This window comes from Emys orbicularis, chromosome 17, assembly GCF_028017835.1.
Source record: "Emys orbicularis isolate rEmyOrb1 chromosome 17, rEmyOrb1.hap1, whole genome shotgun sequence".
Taxonomy (NCBI): domain Eukaryota; kingdom Metazoa; phylum Chordata; order Testudines; family Emydidae; genus Emys; species Emys orbicularis.
In genome coordinates, this window is record NC_088699.1 from 13,605,463 (window position 1) to 13,625,055 (window position 19,593).

A 19,593-nucleotide genomic window follows, 5' to 3' on the forward strand; every position below is an offset into this window, starting at 1 on the left:
CAACTCTCCAAAGACTGATTCCTCAGGTAGTGATATATGACTGTAGTGTTATAAGATATTGTTTCAGGACTTTGCTTTTACTCAGTAGGCCTCATACTGTATTCCTTGTTCACCCATGCTCCATGTTTTGGGACATTTGGGTGCGCAAGGAATTATCAGGCCAATGCCCATATTCAGAAAAAAAAATATATATATATATATATATATATACTAAGATAGTAGAATGGAGAAATCAGTAAGCATGGCCAGAGTTGAGAGAAGTTAAAAATTTCTTGATCACTGTTACAACAAAAGGCATGCAAGACTGAAGCTAGAAGTTTTGTAATGTGGAAAATACAAGAGACATTACCAGTGGTAGGTTCCAGTGATATCAGGAAACCATAACCCAACTAGTTGTTCATATACTTGAAGTTTTGATGGAATTGTAGCTGGGTCTGGTTCAAGGTTTGACTATTGTCAAACAGTTCCTATCCATCCCTCCCCCTAAAGTCCTCAAGCTGCTGCTAAAGCAGCTTGTGTCATTGGTGAATTCACATCTGAATTATCAGATTCTGCCAATAAAATCAAAACAATACTCTAGGAACTCGCCAGCAAGTTTGTGGACTATTTTAAATCACACTGGATTGTAGATCACCATTATACATTGCTAATTAAATTAGAAGGAAGGATTATGCCTATAAATATGTATAGCTTTCCACATATAGATCTCATATCACTTTACAAATGAAGGTGCTGTTTACCCCACGCACACTTTGTAGATAGGGAAACTGATGCATAGAGGTGACATAATTGCAGTAAATCAGCACCATAGCTAGGAAAAGAATCCAGGTCTGACTCCCACCCAGTCCAGTGTCCCACACAAAAAACATTACCTCCCAGATAACTAAAGGTATTCTTCACAAACCCTGTGGAGACTCTCTACCCCAGCAAATCTTTCAAACTACAAAGAGTTTGGTGCAATCCAATCTGCATGAGTATGTGAGCCACAGAAAGTCATCCCTGCCTGGGGTATTCTAAGCAATATCCAGAAAGGTGGTGTACAGATGAGTGAATTCTGAGAAGTGACACTTCCTCCCAGTTGACAATTACATAACTACATTGACCTGTCCCAGAAAATTAGCCATCCCAACCAAAACAATGTTAAGTAACTGACAACATTACAAGATAAGCACAGAACAGAACTGTTTATTGGGTAAAAAGACTAAGTTGTACATTTCAGTGCAATTAAGAAAAAAAATAAATAACTGATTTTAGAACCTAATATTTGAATAGGTGCTAATGTTTGAGAGTGGCCATGTTTACTCCAAAGAGAGAGCTACTTCTGTTACTGTGAAGATCCATTGGAAGCTGCAGAAAATAATGCCTTTAGCTGGATTTTTTTTTTTTTTTTTTTGAAGTTACTTCATAGGGGCATCTCCCTATTCAAGGCTACCATCACAGTTGAGGGCAGATTCAATTCAACCTTTGAGAGACGACATTCCAGCTCGCATAATTTCATCAACCAAAAGAATGTTGCTAGCGATCACCGTGCTAGAAAGATCAAAACATTGATGGTCAAAACTTCTGTATTATTCTACAGTTCATCCAAACAAGAGTACCAAATGCATGCATCTCCCCGCTCAGTCCCCACCTCATACACACCCACTCCATAGATTATGGAGTTTTGTTTAAAAACTCATATACCAGCTGTTGAAGTGTCATTCTGTAAGTTCTTAAAAACCAATCTGGGGCTTATTTAAGAAGTATGATTTCTCTATGGAGGACAGAGGTGAAACAGATAAAAATGACTAGTCATTTTTATAACACTATTGTACTCACGTGTTTTTATTTCTACACTGTATCTTTAGATAGTAAAGATTAAACCATCCCATATAAATCCATCAAATTTGACCATTAGCAATGGAAGCCTATTTTAGTTTAAAATGACAAAAAAAATTTACAAAAAATTTACCACGAATGAAGTAGTTGTTTTTTGACATTATAATTATCCCAAATTCCAGCTGCTGCCGGCACCATTGGTTCACCTGGGAATGCAAAATAAATCCCCTTGAAGGCAATTGATACATTTTAGCATTTTATTAATGTAGTTCAAAATCTTGTTACAGACAGTAGGAAATCACAAGATATTAACATTCTCCCCCCCCCCCCCCAACATAACATAAGAATGGCCATCCTGGGTCAGACCAAAGGTCCATCTAGCCCAGTATCCTGTCTTCCGACAGTGGCCAATGCCAGATGCCCCAGAGGGAATGAACACAACAGGTAATCATAAGTGATCCATCCCGTCGCCCATTCCCAGCTACTGGCAAAACAACACTTGCTGCTGCCACCAAGAGGCAAACCAAAGTTCTCCTACTTCATACTAAATACTGGCCTTCCACCTTTGTGTGCCCATATGTTGCAATGAAAAATACATTTTGTAAATGAGTCTGTCTGAGCCTCCAAATGGGGAATAATGGCTAACCAAGTCAGTTAATTAATTCTCTTGCATAAAGCTATATTGAAGTTAAGTATTATTCATCATGAGTGAAGAAGTATTCTTCTAGTAATCTAATCAACTAAAGAAGCTGCTGATTGAAAAACCCGTCAGGTCTTACAAGTCCGCTAGTCCTGAAACATCTTTGGAAGCTAAAGCATGAAAGACTTGCTGTACATAAAAAAAAAGCTCTATATTTCCCTCAACAGAAACAGCACCACTTTGCTGGCTCAAAATGAAAATTATTTAACCCCAATTGTCTAAAGAACATATTTTAAAGTTTCTTACCAGTGTTCAGATCAACTCCAATAAGTTGTCCTGATTCTGCATATTCGGCCAGAACTTTCACTAGTGTTTCCTGGGGGTCATAGCCAGAGTTCTGAGCAAGAACCTGGGGGTGGGGAGGAAGCATGTTTTATGTATTAAACTTAAGCCATGAAACAATCTACAGACAGTGCATCATTAACTGTTAGTCTCTACCATATCTCCCAACACATCCCCCTGCCCGTATAACTCAGACAAAAATGAGGAAGGATATACATCGGGGTGGGCAAACTTTTTGGCTTAAGTGTCACACCGGGTTTCCGAAATTGTATGGAGGGCCCGTTAGGGGAGGCTGTGCCTCCCCAAACAGCCAGGCGTGGCCTGGCCTCCGACGCCCCCTGCTTCTCGCTCCCTGATGTGCCCCTCCCCCCCCGCCCGCCCCATCCACCCCTCCCTGTTCCCTGACCGCCCCCAGACCTCCCACCCAACCCCTCCTCTCATTCCTGATTGCCCCCCAGGACCCCTGCCCCATTCAATCCCCCCGTTCCCCTCCCCCATCCACACTCCCATCCCCGACCACCACCCCGAACTCCCCAGTCCTCTATCCAACCCCCCCCCCCCCCCCCAGCTCCCTTACCTTGCTGCCTGGAGCACCCGTGGCTGGTGGCACTACAGCTGCGCTGCCCAGAGCACCAGGACAGGCAGCTGTGCCGCCTGGCTGGAGCCAGACATGCCACCGCACAACACAGAGCACCGGGTCAGGCCATGGCTCTGCAGCTGTGCTGCCCGGCAAGAGCTTGCAAGCCCACTGCCCAGAGCATTGCGCCAGTGGCGCAGTGAGCTGAGGCTGCAGGGGAACAGCAGGGGAGGGGCCAGGAGCCAGACAGGAGGGTCCCGCGGGCCATAGTTTCCCCACCTCTGATATACATCCTTGTCTTCAGTTCAAGACATTTATTACTCATGTCTGTCCTCTGGCAAAAGGCTCTTCAGCAAAGTGGACTACTGCTAAGACATGTACAATTTTCTACATGTTATAACTGCTCTGAAACTATTACTTTAACCAGGAGTACTTTTATACCTTAGGAATTATGAGCAGAGCATCAGCAAAGGCTTGAACTCCAAACTGGGCTCTTCCTTTCACATTGGGCTTATGTTTCACAAGAGCATCAGCTATTGCCACTTCTAATGCACCAGCTCCTGGAACTACACATCCTGTAAGAGATAAGACACACTAGTGTACAGCCACATCAAACAAACAATTTAAGTTAGTGGTCATGAAGCTCCCACAGAGGCAAAGAGGTCAGTTAAGATTTGCTGACTGTAGTAAAGAGCTCCAAGCTTTTACTGGGTGGAAAGAAAGCTAGGAAGTTAAAACTAAAGCCCGTATGTTTCTACCATATTCACTAAAACATGCCAAGATATGGCCGGCTATCTAAAATATTGATAGCAGTTATGTTTTAGGCCAACTGTAGACATTTCAGCAAGACAGCAGAAGAACCAATATTCTACACAAGCCAAGATTAGTAGTATTACATGAAGTAATTTAAGTAAAAACACAGTCTAAATGTAGTAAAAGGTTTTTACATTAACAGTTCACAGTTCTCATGTGTCATTTTTAGTGAAAACATCTAGAGAGCCACTTTGTTTCACTGTTTTTTCCTTCCCTGAAATGGAGATTGGAATAGAAGAGAAGTAGCAATTCTGCAGTTTTCTTGGAATAAAACTCAAGTTTTTGTAACACCATACATATATACTAACTCAAGATATTTTAAACAGATTTCTGAAAAACAAGTTATCGGTTCATTATTTCCACTGATAAGAAATGCTATTCTAATGATACTTCCAAGCGGGAACTCCAGACTGATGATGCAGAGTAATAAACCTTTAGATGACTGGAGTGCAAGCCTTTCCTAGCCCTCCTCTATACTGTCAATGGCACGTAGGGTACATATAGCTACGCACAGCAGTGAAACATAGGCCGCGTCCACACTGCAGTATGTAGCTACACCTGGCAGAGAGAGTGAGAGTGAGAGTGAGTGAGAGTGAGCGTGAGAGTGTAGGAAGGGAGGAGGAGAAAGAGAGGGAGCAACAGCTGGGAGCTGCCAAAGTCTTTCTTTGCAGCAGAAAAAAACTGCCAGAGCTTTTCCCCACTGCTGGAGCCTTTCACTCTGTTGCAGGGAAGTGGTGGGACACTACATGTCTACATTGTTTTTAGCTATGGGAGGCACTGCGTGTAGAGATCCATGTAGGGTATATGATCTAGGGTTCTGGCAGGTCTCTACTCAGCCAAGCAGTGCTTCATGGTCTACACTGCTCTTTATACTTGTGCTAGCTGGGTGTGCAGTGTCTGTACTCTACATGCTGCCGCAAATGTAGGCATACACTTTGCAATTATGGGTATGTATTTTTTATTCTCCCCACTTCCACATGCATTGACTTTAATTAGATCTAAAGTTTTAATAGTTTTCCCTGTAGTGATTAGAGCATCTTGTACTAACAGTATTCCAGCAACTTTAACTGCAGCACTTAACTTACTGTTAACATTTAATAATACTTATTCCCTTTCTTGGAGAAAGGCAACACGAGGTTATTAATTTTGTCACCTAACATGTAACTGAAGTTACAATAGCTGACCAAATGTGTGTGTCCATCTTTCCTATATACCCACTTTAAAAATAGTAAGGCACTGGGAACACATCAAGTAGAAGTGTGCTTTAGCACAGTGTCCGTATAAACTACTAACAAAAGCTAACAATTTATCCATACTACTCAATAGAAAAATACAGGCATATAGATGTGCATTGGCAGGTATATTTTGCACATTTCAAGATGTGCCTCATAAGACCTCATTAAATGTAATAAAAACACCAGGAGACTTACCATCCTCAATAGCGTTTTTGACAGCACGTAGCCCATCTCTTACTGCATCCTTGATTTGCATGAGTGTATGTTTATTTGGCCCCCTGATCAACAGGGTAACAGAGCGAGGGTTGTCACATTTCTCAATGAAGGTAAACTTCTCTTCACCCTATATGCCAATAAGCAGCAAGTTTCTAATATCACATTTTTGCTTAACAAAAACCCCACAGCATATCCATGTAAATCACTAAATGAAAAATATTTAACAAGGGTGCATCTGAGTATTTTAAGACCGATGTCAACAAGAGAGTTATTCAGATAATTTTGTACTGGACCTTTCAGGAGGGGAGGAGAGATAGAAGGGGAGACGTTTGTCTCTTCATCTAGGCAAAATGTTTACACGTGACAAGGAGCAACGAGAAGAAGTTCCAGTGACTTTTTAGGAGACTTCCATTATTGCTCTCAAACTTCTAAATGAATTTTCATGGGCGCCTAAATGTAGGCAAAGACCTCCATATGTTTAGAAGTAGCAGAATCAACCAAGCCTGAACTGAAAAGATTGCTACAGACACCAGATAGGAGTCAGAGGAATATCTAATTTAGCCTTGGTTACAAACTCAAGGTCTTACGCACCAGTACATACTCGTAGACAAGACCAGCATGCCCCAAACAGTCAGCGTTGATGTCATCCACAGAATTCATAGCCATACCACCACAAGCAAGGGTCAATCTGAAAAAGGATGTACATAAAACACTTAAAAGCATGTTACTTTTTTTTTTTTAAATAAACTAGAGAATCTTAGTTGCCTGAATGGTCCTGAGTGAAGATGCTTTTCACACCATGCCAAAAATTGTTATAACATATAGGCTGGCCTCATTATTTGTGAATGTATTTCAAGATATTAAGGATTGTTTATTCAGGTGATTATTTCCTAGTGTTCAAGTTTAAAACATTTCAAGCCTCTTCTACACTACTCTGAGTTGAAAGCTTACTGCAAGCTTTAGTCTCGTGTCAGGATTCTCCATGATTTATACTGAACTAACAGTTTTTACTCCTGTACGAAGTGTATGTGCTTGCGCTAACAGGATATTTTACTTCAGTTTTGAAAGAAAATATACAATGAACTAAGAATAAGTTTGTAACACAAAAATCTCTATTCTTTCCCCAAGAACTGACCTCTCCATGTTCCTCCTTTTTGCTCTGCGCAAAGCTACTATTCCTTCTTTTGCAAGTGCATCCAAGGAAAATGGGTCAATTCCCTATAAACAAACAAAGAGAGAAGTACACATTAGGAATAAATAAAAATAGATTCAGTCCAGCACTAAGTACCAAATTCTACTTCAGTATGAACTGAATGTAAGTGGGAGCTATGCCATGTATCTGAAAACACGCTGCTGACCAAGCCTGACTAAGGCTTGTCTGAAGAAGCCTATACAGTTAATGTAAAACAAAGCATCGGGTCAGTCAAAAATACCAACATTTTTAGATAATTTTTCCAGTTACCTTGTATTCTCATTTATCTCACCTTTTGATTGATCACAATAAATCCTTTATTTGAATCACCACAGACTCGCTTTTTCAAATCGATGATTTTGTTCACTCTGTCTTCAATGAATTTTCTTTCAGCTTTTACTAACTTCTCTCTTTCTTCTGCACTCTTATAAAAGAATCCCGAGCTCACCTCTCTGCATAGAAAAAGAAATTGTTCAACATTACTACTAATGCTCTATAATGTTAAAATAGCAGAATCTTAAAATCAGAAGAGGACTTAACTTGTATGTTTCAGTTAAGACCTCAATTAGTCCTGTACTATAATTTTAGCTAAGACGTGTACAGTCCTTTTGAATACATGTAAAAGGAAAAGGATTCCTTCCAATGCAGAGGTACAGCACAGAATTATTCTAGCACAGAGTTATACCAAGGGAACTATGAAGTATACTTGGGTGTTCACTGTGCAATGCAAGACGTGTTGAAGGCATAGGGGAGACTTCCTGTCATTCAGTGAGCCAACAGAAGGGACTATTATGCTAATGTGTCCACAATCCAGCCCACCTCAAAAGCCAATTCATCACTCCACTACTTTGGAGTGAAACATTTGACTTCATTTCCTCCTTTTACACAAAACTAGGCTAGTTCAATTTTTTTTTTTTTTAAATAAAGGGATATTCTAAAATATTTATTACTCTTAGTACTCTTAAAAGGTTTAAGACATATATGCAAATATTAATTCACATTGCCAGAGTCAGGTATATTTCTTCCATTGTCTCACTGGTGACTACTTACGTTTTTTCATATTCTAGTGATACATTGCAAGTAAGGATGTAAGCATCTTCCACTCTTTTCTTCATGTCAGGATGACGAGCACCATGGTCCAAAACAAGTCCTCTAATCAGCCTGTAAAAAGTCAGTAAGATTACCTGTAAGAAATCCTTTATACACAGGGTAGGAAACTTCTGTTTCCCTGAAATGTAGTCATAAAACTAATACCATGGTTGATTAAACAGGTTACTTACCATACTGTCATATTAAGAATTCATTGGATCATGTATCCTACTTGTATGGACATGCCAACTTTACACAAAGCATACCATTAGGAATAAGTGAAAAGGAAATATACTCTAGCATAGTGTCTGACTGCATTAGCTACTGAAGAAGACAATGCAGAATTCATCCATGCCATTGAAGTTAAACATATCTACTTTTTTTTGTAATTTCAAAGAATTCTGAAGCATTACGATTCTCTTAAGATGTAATTCTGATAAGATTTTATACATCTTCACTTAAGACACATTAGGAGCCACCCCGGGCGGCCAATATTTTAGAGTCACAAAAGGTGGAGACAACGAGGAGTCCGGTGGCACCTTAAAGACTAATAGATTTATTTGGGCATAAGCTTTGGTGGGTAAAAACCACTTCCTTCAGATGCAAAAGGTGCACTTCTTCAGGTGCAAAAGGTGGAAAGTTGGATTTCCGTTCACCTTCCATTTTTGATTAGTTACCTAAAACTTCCACTTCTATACTGGAAGTGGACTTGCATTCCAAAAGAGATGGAATAGTTAAAAAGGAATAAGACACTTTATGTTTTTCACACTGACAACTGTTTTAAAACATTCTTTGAAAGTTAACATTTATATACAGCAGATGTACCTAATGTACATTTTATACTTGAAATTAATCTGTAGTGATAATGATGTTCAAAAAAGTGTATCAGAACACTACAGTCAGATTCTCCAGCATAAAGGGACAAGATTTAGTCTCACTTGTGTCCAGTCCCTCCTGGCCTGTTAGAAGATTAGCATAACAGAGAAACTGAAAAATAGCCTTTTTTCTGTAATTTATTTTGTAATTCTGACAATACTTTGCTACTAATCAGTTTTGTAGTTTTCCCCTGCGTAGTCAGTTTCCTCTTTTCAAACAAAACAGGAGTAAGAAAAACAGGAAAATGCAATTGTAAATTGACAAAAATTGGCAAAGGGACTCAGAGGTGGCATACTACCTAAAGTTATCTTCAACTGTTTTAAAGCAATTAAGTTTCAAGCTATGATTAACCTTGAAGTACAGAATGCATAATCAACATTTTATAGCTACCTACGCTGTTTCAGTTTCTGATTTGTGCTTCATCTCCATAATCTCAACCATGTAGAGGTCGATAGGCTCATCTGGTTTTCTGATCGCCAAAACAGCATCTACTACAGCCTGGAATAGAAGAGAATGCCTCCATAAAAACAATGCATTCTTCAAAAAAGCCATCCACCCAGTATTCCCCCAACTTTTGTACATTCCCACTCCTCCCCCAAATAGTTACAGAACAAGTTGAACACCTGGAGTTCCTGACATGAAAGGACAGTAAGGTAAGATGATAGACAACACATGCACACTTGCCTCTGTTAAGATATCAGCAAGTTCTGCATGAACTTTAGTACGCAGGGACGTTCTGGCAACATCCACAAGTGTCTCCCTGTCCATCTCCTTGGTTACTTTGACTTTCTCCAAAACTTCAAGTGCTTTTTCCTTTGCAGCTTCAAATCCTTCGGTGACTATTCTAGGGTGCAAGCCCTAATTTTTTAAAAAAGTTAACAGAATGATGAGTGGACATTTTTTCACACTTGAAAACTCCTATTTACTAGTTTTACTTGAAAAGCTGAGATTTGAAGTGTTATCTCCAAACTTCGGATACCACAAATATCCAGGACTTTGGTGCTATAAGACTGTAGTAAGTTAGAATTTGCATGCTACACCGGGGTGGGGGTGGGGGTGGGGGGGGAGGAGGAGGAGGAAATGTACTGTCCTTCTGAATACATGTAAAAGGAAAGGCACTCCTTCTAATGCAGAGGAAAAGTACAGATTATTCTAGCACAGAGTTATAGCCAAGGGAACTACAAAGCACACTTGGGTGTTCACTGTGCAACATGAATTAATAAAGGTATCAACTTAAGTCTCCTGACACATACACTGCCAGCAATGATTCCTTACTCTAGAAAGGTGCCTCTTGGTGTCATACAATTAAAAGACAAGAGCTTTAAATCCAAATAGAAATAAGTCAAAAACAAATGGTAGATACAAGATACATCCTGCATCCATCATAGATGGTTTCAACCTGTAATAACACAACCCTGGCTAGTTTAACATCATCTATTTTAGTTTTTACCCAATGTATTCACACAATAAAAGGTGTCTCATAAGAAGGTCATTCTGGAAGAGCTCTAACACCTGAAGTTTCTTTTATGAACATGAAACATTAATTGCAATGATGCTGAACAGTCTCAAAGGAAAATGTTCACTCATTTTCTTATGTAAGTGAAAAATTCATACGTACCTCAGAAATATAGAGATCCGCCTGCTTCAGCAGCTCTCCAATGATCAGAACATTTGAAGTGGTACCATCTCCAGTGATGTCATCCTGTGCTGTTGCTACTTTTGCTATCAAGGAGGCTGTTGGGTGTTGTATTTGCTAAACAAAAACAAGACACTGAACAATAAATCTTGTTGAATTGTTATGGGAGTAACTATCTGAAACCAATTTAACAATTATATCTGGCCAGAACTTACTTTTCATAACCAATAGTGCATCTGAATGATTTTGTTTTTATCAGTTTAATGTGACACCATCTAATTAAAGAATCGCATTTAAAGACCAAGCTATAGTGGTCATAGGCTTTGCATAACTGGTTTTGACCAAAAAAGCAATGAAAATAAAGAACCAAAGCATGGCACTGGTTTCTTCAAACATTAAGAAGTCCTTATCAGCCGAGTTATCCTAAAAGGATCATGTATACATGCCTGACAGAGACTTGGGGAAGAAGAAAAGGGACATTATTTTAAGAAGCCGCACAGAAAAGTTAACCTTTATGCTTATATGTTCAGTCTACTCCATTGAGTAGACAGCATTTAAAAGTATGATGTAAAGTACAGCACAATGAAAGACTGCTGTAATATTTCATTTACTGAGCATTTGGTAGGGAAACTACAATGTAGTTATGAATCTGTGTGTGGTGGAAACGGACACATGGACCACACCCACCATGCAGCCCAGTACATTTTTTTCTAAGGTTACATCTGTACCTTCCTAGATTTGGCCTCAATTCTGCATGTACATCTGCCCAGAGCCCTACTGTTTGCAATAGAAATGCAGGCCTCTCCCTGATCAGATGAAAGATTGGGACTGTAGAGACATACAAGTGTTATGTGAAGCAAAATAAATTTTGGGTCAACAACAGCTTATTTAAGAGTAACAGGCAGGATACTGCATGAAAGATCTAACCCTTTCTGAGGTCTGAGATATAACAGATTGGTAAACAACAAACCAATGAGGCAACAGATGCATTTTTACTATGGAATTATTAACTTTCCTTGATGGTTGCCAACCCATAAGATTTAGCGAACATCTGCCCAAATTACACCTGCCTTCAGCCACTGTATGAGAAGCCCCGTTCACCACCACCACCACCGCACGGAGCTCCAGCCGTTCTGCTCGCTCCAGGGGGCCGGGGGAAAGGGCCGCACTCACCATTTCGTGAAGCAGCACGTTGCCATCTTTGGTCAGCTTGATCTCTCCAGCGCCAGACACCAGCCTGTGAGAGGGACAATGCAGAACGTCAGCGGCTGCGCAGCCTCCTCCAGGCCCCGTTCCCCAGGGGCCTGCGCGTTGCCCACCCCAGCGCGTGGCTTCCTAGCCGCCTGCATGGCCGTGGGCCACCGCTGCAGCGCCGCATGGGGGAGGGGGGGCCGCGGCTGGCGGGAGCCGAGGCAGGACCACCGGAGAACCCGCCAGTCACTGCGGGGAGCGGCTCCCGAGGGCGCCCATTGCCCTCCCCACCCCACCGGGCCTCACCGCTACACCCGCCTCAGCCACGCGGCCTCTCCCGGGCCCCCGGCCCGGCCCCCGCCTCCCTCGGGTCTCACATCTTCATGGTGCCCTTGGGGCCCAGATTGGTCCGCAGCACGTCCTGCAGGCCCCGGGCCGCGCTGATGTTCACCGCCAGCGCCGCCTGGGCGCGGGCCACCTCGGCCTTCGGGTTGAGCGCCTTCACCGCCGACATCTCTACAGCGAGGCCGGGAAAAGAGACGAAACCAGGTCCCCGAGTCGCCGCCCCTCCCTTCTAGAACACTCCGCCGCGCCAGCCTCGCCCGCCCGCATCCCATTGGCCAGGCCGAGCCTGCTGCAGTACCATTGGGCAGCTCCCTTGTCGTTCGTTCCCAGTGCCCGCCCCCTGCAGAGGCCCTCGCGGCCGTTGGAAGCCGTTAACATGCAAATCATAGTAATCACGTGCGCGTATTTTCCTCAACATACGCAAGATCTCATTAATATGTAAAATCTTACTATTGTACAATCATGGCTAGTCATGTACGATTGGGACTCTCACTGTATGAATAACATAATTAATATGCACAAAATAGCTTCTCACAGTTATAGCTATTTGTATGCAAATCAAATAATTAACATGCTTCTAGGTCATTAATGGGTATATTATGTAGTTAGCAATGACAATCCCCGAGTTACTAAAATCACAAACTCGCCTGAGTTAGAAATTAGTCAATTTTTTTTAAATAGTGGATTAATATTTAAATTAGCTCAATTAATAACAGATAAACTCAATATTTCAAACAGCCTTCTTTGCTCTTAGTGCTACTGCTATACCCTTGATGTTCTGCTCAGAGTAATAAACAAATGTCCAGTATTGCCAGTCCCCAACGTTCAAAAATCATGAGTCAGGCTCCAAAAAACTGAGCTCTGCTTGAAAATCCTGAGATTTCAAAAATAATAAAATTTGAGTTTTTCTTTTTATTTGCCTTGAATTCTGAACCTTAGGGTTCCCTTTTTCAAGATTTTCTCTGTAACTATGAAGGCTCAAAACTTGCTTGTTTTAGATGAAAGTTGAAATTCTCAGGTAATCACAGGATTTCAGGAGCTGGGGCTTTAAGGAAAACAACAAATATTGTGAGACTTACGTACTTGCGAGAAAATCACGAGAGCTGGCAAGACTGAATGTCCTCAGTGGGGTGTTTTGAAACCAATTGAACAATTATATCTGGCCAGTACTTTCTGGTGAGAGAGCAGGATACGGGAGTTTTGGGAGACCTGGTTGTGAATGATAGAGATAGGTATGGGAGCCCAAGAGTTTCTATGCAGATGGAAGGTGCCAACCTGCTTGGGTTACTGACTTTTTGACTGTTTTTTATGCAGTTGGTGTGTGAGCATCAATGGGAAATATATCAGCATATTTGGACCTCTGTGGTTTTGCTGAGCTGCTGGCAAGTTATTCTAGTGAGGAACCCCAAATAAAAAATACCAGGTAAGCTTTCTTTGTCATTGCATTCATCTTTTTTAAAATTAAATATTCTAAAATGCAGGAAATTGCACTTGGTATCTCAAAATGTACTGTTAGCGGGGACCCCTGGAATTCTAATTTTAATTGTTTGTCTACTAGATGGGTGTCTAGCTACAGGCCTGGAGAAAGACTGCACACATGGCTTTTTGGGATCTCTATCCCCATATATCCTGCAAAGGATAGCTCAGTGGTTTGAGCATTGGCCTGCTAAACCCAGGGTTGTAAATTCTCAATCCTTGAGGGGGCAATCTGGGGATTTAGTTGGGGATTTGTCCTGCTTTGAGCAGTGGGTTGGACTAGATGACTTCCTGAGGTCCCTTCTAACCCTGATATTCTATGAAAGGAGACTCCACACATCTCTGATACTCTCCCCCAAAGAATTCCACAGTCCAAGTATCACACCCAGACATTTTGACATGCACCTATGATTAGCAGGCCTAGCCTCTAGCTGTAGCACGTAGCATGCAACTGGGCAATATAGTCAAGCACACACACACACACACTCCCTATCCTTCATATTATGCAATTTCCAGGTCTACGCAGGGCCAGCGCAACCCATTAGGCGAGGGCACTACAATTTGGGGGGCGGCGACCGCGGCGATATTTCGGCGGCAGGACCTTCTGCCGCCTCTGTGGGGGGCGGCATTTCGGGGCGGGACCTTCCGCCGCCTAGGGCGGCAGAAAAGCTGGCGGCGCTCCTGGGTCTATGATCTTTTCCTGTGATGTTCCCTGGAAAGGGGGCAGTTGTATTGCCAATATAGATAAAAAGGGGTCAGTGTCGATATGAATCCAAGTCACAGGTGAAGCCATCTGTAAGGCGTTCTGGTTTAGCCCTGCCCCAGCCCTGGTGCCTAGAGTGTTCAAACACTCAGGAGCTATTTCAGACAGGGGGCTTTGATTTAGTGCAGGAAAAAAACTTAGTCACTTTTTTGTTTTAGTTAGAGTTTTGACATGTTTTATCAGAAAGAAAAGCCAACTTCAAAAGAAATCTGACAGCCCTTAGTTTAAGTCAGTATCTACACTTCTCACCAAATGGGGTTTTCTCAGGAGCCTCAAGGAGTTAGTGTCCAATTCACAATGACTTTCAAGGGGGTTGGGGGTGCCTAACTCCACTAGGTCCCAATGAAAATCCCAACCAAAAGTCTCTGTGCTTCCTCCCCGGACCACACATTTGGGGGCTGCTGTTTCAGAGTATGTAGAGCAACTCTTTCTTATTACTACTTTTATATTTGTAGGGCACTTAAACTCCCATTTTGCAGCAGTCTTTTAGGGAGCCGTGCAAACCTGTCGGTTTATAGCTCATTTTCATTTCAGTTGTTGAACTGTTGTGCATTTAATTTTTAATGTACAATAACAATATAAGGGCTGGAGTAAATTGTCCATTGAAGTCAGTGGTGCTGTGACAATTTACATCAACTGAAGAACTTCCCTATAATGTTTAAATGGATGAAAACCTGTCTATTAAACCCACCTAAATCTATTGAAACCAAAGGGGGGATATTTCTACTTGAAGTATGCAATAAGAATTCTGTTGGCCAAATTATGCAGTCCTTACTCAGGCAAAACCCCCATTGGGATTTTGGGTAGAAACCATTTTCTCTCACCTTTATCTGATTCAATTTGTCCAGCATCAAATTGTGATTAACCCATGTTAAAATAAACTGTTTCTAAGCCTGTTTAAAAACACAATGTCCTGACAAAGATAAAACTAATAAACAGGATCAGACTAGACATTAGATACGTCAGTGTCACTCCAATAGGGGGTCCTGGCATAGGAGTACTCTGACACAAGAAGCTACACATAGGTGCTCATATTGACCACTGATTATTTAAATATTGTTAATATTTGAAACAACAAGGATGACATAGAAGGAGGCATAGATAAAGCTTGTGACTTTAACTAATCCACATAAATTGGAGGAATAAGGTTGCCAGCATTGCAAAACAGCTGATGCATGAAGTGTGACTGGCTCTTGACAATCTTTTCATAAGGATGCCAGTCACAAGACTGCCCATCAAGAAGTGAATAAATGGAGCTATATCAGCCACAACAGCTTTCCTGCCTTTGAATATAATAACCAACTTAAAAGGAGAGACGGGGTTTTTTTTTTTGTTGGCTTCCTGAAGCTCCCTAACTAATGGTTACAACTAGAGCTAGTCAAAAATTTTCTGATGGAATACTTTACCACTGGAAAATATTGATTAATCCAAATTGAAACATTCTGCAGGAACGTGTCAATTTTGGCAAAATGTAATTAACTGCCCCCATACCCTCAGCTTCGAAATGAAGCATTTCAAACTTATCTGAATGGAACATTTTGATTTTTCATTTAAAAAACAACTTTGTTTCAAAATGTATTTTAGATTACATTATACACTATAATATAACCTTTTAAAACTTTAAATTGAAATAAAATGTTTACATTTTAGCTAAACAAAATGTGTACAGTGACCTGAATCAAAATTTATTGAAAATGTCATTTTGCAGGAAATTTAGAAATTCAATGTTTCTTTCCAATTCAGAACAAAACCAATTTTGAAATCATGCAATTTCCCATAAATGGAAATTCCAGTTTCCACACAGCTCTACTAACAATCCAGATTATTCATAAAAAGAAATCCACCCTCTAATTTTGGAAACCACTATAATTTCAGCCCCTAATTGAAAATCCACAGGAGTGCCAATATGAAAGACCATACGCTATCTTCTACATTTGTTTAAAATACTGTAAATTTGGAGTGATCACACTGATCTAAATAGAGCCACTCCAACTTTATATTGGTGTAAAGGTTGAGGCTTGATCCTGCAAGATGCTGAGCAGCCTTCTGGTTTTGATACAGCAAAGTACCTAGGCATATGCTTAACTTCTTTAAGATTGTGAGTAATCCCATTGACTTCAGTTCTTCACTAAAACACATCCCTTTTTAAAAAATGAGAAGGTCTAGAAATCCTCCAGATCTAGCTTTTCTATTCAGGAAAATAATCACTGGCAGATTTGGCTTAAAGGAGGCCTGGCACAATGGGCAGATCCCAACGTAGCTACATCAGTTTACATCAGCTGAGGATCTGTCCCCAAATCTCCACAGGTACCTCACAATTCCTTCCTATGTTTCCATAGTCATGTGTAATATGTATCAGAGATGTCTACATTGGCCTGTCAAACCTTGTATAAAGCAAGTTCATCTGAACCGTGCTTGAACTGGCCAAGCTAATTTAGTGAAAGCCCCAGCCTAGAAGGGGGCTACATTAATCTTCAAATAGACCAATACTTCTTACGTCTCTTTGGTACCATGTGTCTCTCAATTCAGGTGAGAATGGAGATATTCCTCAACTCCAAGCTGGACAATTTAAGGGGTCAGATCCTCAACTGGCGTAAATCAGTTTAGCTCCACTGACTAAGAATTCTTCTGTTACAAATATAAACACCGAGTTATCCTTAGTTCAGGGGACAGCCTTTGTAATCGTGTTCCTTGGGGGATTACTCTGCATTACTAGGGATAGTAACCCTGGACCACGGCACCTAACATCCCTACACCCACCTCTTTGTGGTTTTGTGCCAAGCTCTTTTGGTTCATTTTGCTGAGGCTTCAGAACCCTCATAAATTTCTGTAGCACAGAGTGACATATTAAACGAGCAACTCCTCCACCTCTCCTTACAATGCTCTCTCTGCCAGTGCCGGTACATCCTTAGCCAACCAGGGAGCTAGCAAGGCTGGGCTATAGGGGCTCCTCCTCCAAAGGGGGCAGGATTGCACCTCTCTTTCCTAAGCCTGTCAGCGAACAGCTGAACATCTCTAGTTTCATGCATGTAACGATTTAAAAAAAAAAAAAAAGTAGCCGTGCTTACTCAGCAGATTATAAAGAGCTATTTAGAAAATGCACCTTTCTTCCTGATCAGTCCGTGCCTTTGTATATATATGACCAAAGGTCCCAGCTGATCATTTCTTTCCCTGCACAGCCAGGAGGTTTCCAGCAGCAGCAGCAACAGCAGCCACGGGCAATACAATACTGTAAGTCACCAGGACTTTTTTTTTCTCTGTTTAGAAGGGGATGTCTCTCTGAAAGCTCATATCCAGCTTGCTCCCAATTTGTTTTCTAGCAAAGACAGTATGTGATGGATTTAGTTTTCAGAACCCTTTGGGTATTTCTTGTTGTTGTTGGTATGATTGTGTTCTCACACCAGATGCAGTGACAGTGAGGTGCCGGTTTTGCAACAAGAGCATAAATGAATGATGCAATCCTATAGAGGGGAATCATCATCACTTTGCCAGATGAAAGCACTCCCCAAAAAGCTGGAGGGGTCCTATGTTTATGGCTATCTCATTTGGTCTCCTTTGCCTTTTCCTCATCTATTTTTTTATAAAGTATTTAAAGCAATTTACCCCTATGCATTGCTGTCAAATGTCAACTGACAGTTGCAAGTAACCCATCTGTTCATTCAAAATGCAAATATTTATTTACATTGCTTCCTTTAAAGCTGAACTGAAAATCAACAAGTTGAAGCAGGCTCAGTGATACTAGTACACCCAAACTCCCAAGGACTATTATTTGGGCTTTTAATGTAATTACTACTAATAATAATTTGCTCAAATATAGCTCCTTTCATCTGAAGAGCTCAAAGTGCTTTTCTAGCATTGTGAATTAAGCCTCACAACAACCTTGTGAGGTAGGTATTTGTATTCCCATTTTACAGATAGGGGAATTGAGGCACAGAGAGATTAAGTAATTTGCCTCATCCTAACATGCAGCCCAATCCAGCACCAGCTGAAGTCAATGGAAAGACTCCCATTAACTTCAGTGGGAGTTGGACCAAGCCCCACAGTACGTGGCAGAGTTGAGACTAGAACCCATTACTCCTGACTCTCATTTCTCTTTAGTTCACTAGAAACAATGTAATACAGTAAGAGTTAATTTCACACCTGTGCCACAAACCAGGGTTCAATTCTGCCAAGGGAATATAGTAATATCTCAGGATTGATTCTGTTCTCACATACACAGATGTAAACAAGGAGTAACTCTTTTGAAGTAATTGATATTACATGAGGGTTAAACCAGTGTAAGTGAGATCAAAATCAGGCCTCTTGTGCAGTCCATTACTATTGATAAGGCGTTTACAGTTTCACTGAAGAGGAAGGGGGTGGGAAAGTGGGAAACACCAGATACTGTTTGTGATGTGCACCACAGCCCTAATGAGCTGTTTAAGGAGGTACTTTTGGTAACTATTTCACTAAGGTTGAGTTGATCTTCAGTTTTTTATGGCAACAAGTGCAAATGCAACAAAAAGTGACGATGGGGATGGGTAGCACTTCTGAAAACTAACATATGATAACAAGTGAAGTGAGATTGGGATGTTGATTTTCCGATCTCACTAGACAAATCAATGCCTAGTTACGTCAGGCTAGAAATAAACGCAGCCAGAAAACCACATGGCTTCTAAACGTCATTCCCTTTTTCCTCTTGAAGTATTATTTATCAGACGTTTTGCTTTTCACAATGTACACAACATTCTTCCTCAAAGGATCAGAAAACTGGAAATATTTCAATTGTTTTCTTTAAACAATAACATTTGGCACTGCATAGCTGCTAGTCCTAATCCACTGGCTCCATCGCCACTAGGTTGTGTAACAGAACTCATCTGTAAACTGTGGATGTGCCAGTGCTTCTTCTGAGTGTCCTGGCAAATCCAGATGGTTGTGGAAAGATCTACTTTCCCTTCCTTGCCACTGTGAAAGCTTATGGCCAAATAAATTTGTTAGTCTCTAAGGTGCCACAAGGACTCCTCATTGTTTTTGCTGATACAGACTAACACGGCTAGCACTCTGAAAACTGCCTTCTTTGTTCCTCTTTTCTCTTCATCGTTATCTTTCCTTTCCCCCAACTTTTCTACTTTGCTCTTCTTTCTGATTCTCTGAACCTTTATTCTCTTCTCTTAAATCTTCTCTGATCTCTCCTTTTCCACTGGCTTCTCCTCTTTCCCATTTTCTTCTTTCACCTTTTTGTCCACCTTCTTCCATTCACTTATCAGACTTGTATGAATGCTTGCTGTGTGGAACCTTTCCAAAGTTGAAATGACAGTCAGAAGTCTAGCCTTCCTTCCAGAAGTCAAATGCAGTAACTCCTCGCTTAACATTGTAGTTATGTTCCTGAAAAATGCTACTTTAAG

The 19,593-nt window shown here is 41.1% G+C and overlaps 1 protein-coding gene and 3 non-coding genes across 4 annotated transcripts; all 4 read right to left on the bottom strand.

The window, feature by feature from the left end:
• Positions 1–1,168: 1,168 nt before the first annotated feature.
• On the bottom strand, positions 1,169–12,179 carry CCT6A (chaperonin containing TCP1 subunit 6A). Its single transcript, XM_065418569.1, has 14 exons — positions 12,003–12,179; positions 11,608–11,671; positions 10,417–10,551; positions 9,483–9,656; positions 9,193–9,296; positions 7,884–7,994; positions 7,126–7,285; positions 6,777–6,859; positions 6,233–6,329; positions 5,621–5,768; positions 3,819–3,952; positions 2,765–2,867; positions 1,952–2,024; positions 1,169–1,530 (listed from the first exon to the last, which is right to left on the bottom strand). The coding sequence occupies exons 1-14, from the start codon at positions 12,137–12,139 to the stop codon at positions 1,458–1,460; spliced, it is 1,596 nt and encodes a 531-aa protein (XP_065274641.1). The 5' UTR covers positions 12,140–12,179; the 3' UTR covers positions 1,169–1,457.
• Positions 7,427–7,558, bottom strand: LOC135891095 (small nucleolar RNA SNORA22). Its single transcript, XR_010562242.1, has one exon. It is a non-coding gene; the product is annotated as a small nucleolar RNA SNORA22 (small nucleolar RNA).
• LOC135891092 (small nucleolar RNA SNORA15) lies at positions 8,142–8,277 on the bottom strand. The gene has a single exon (XR_010562240.1). It is a non-coding gene; the product is annotated as a small nucleolar RNA SNORA15 (small nucleolar RNA).
• Positions 9,877–10,008, bottom strand: LOC135891094 (small nucleolar RNA SNORA22). Its single transcript, XR_010562241.1, has one exon. It is a non-coding gene; the product is annotated as a small nucleolar RNA SNORA22 (small nucleolar RNA).
• Positions 12,180–19,593: the final 7,414 nt, after the last annotated feature.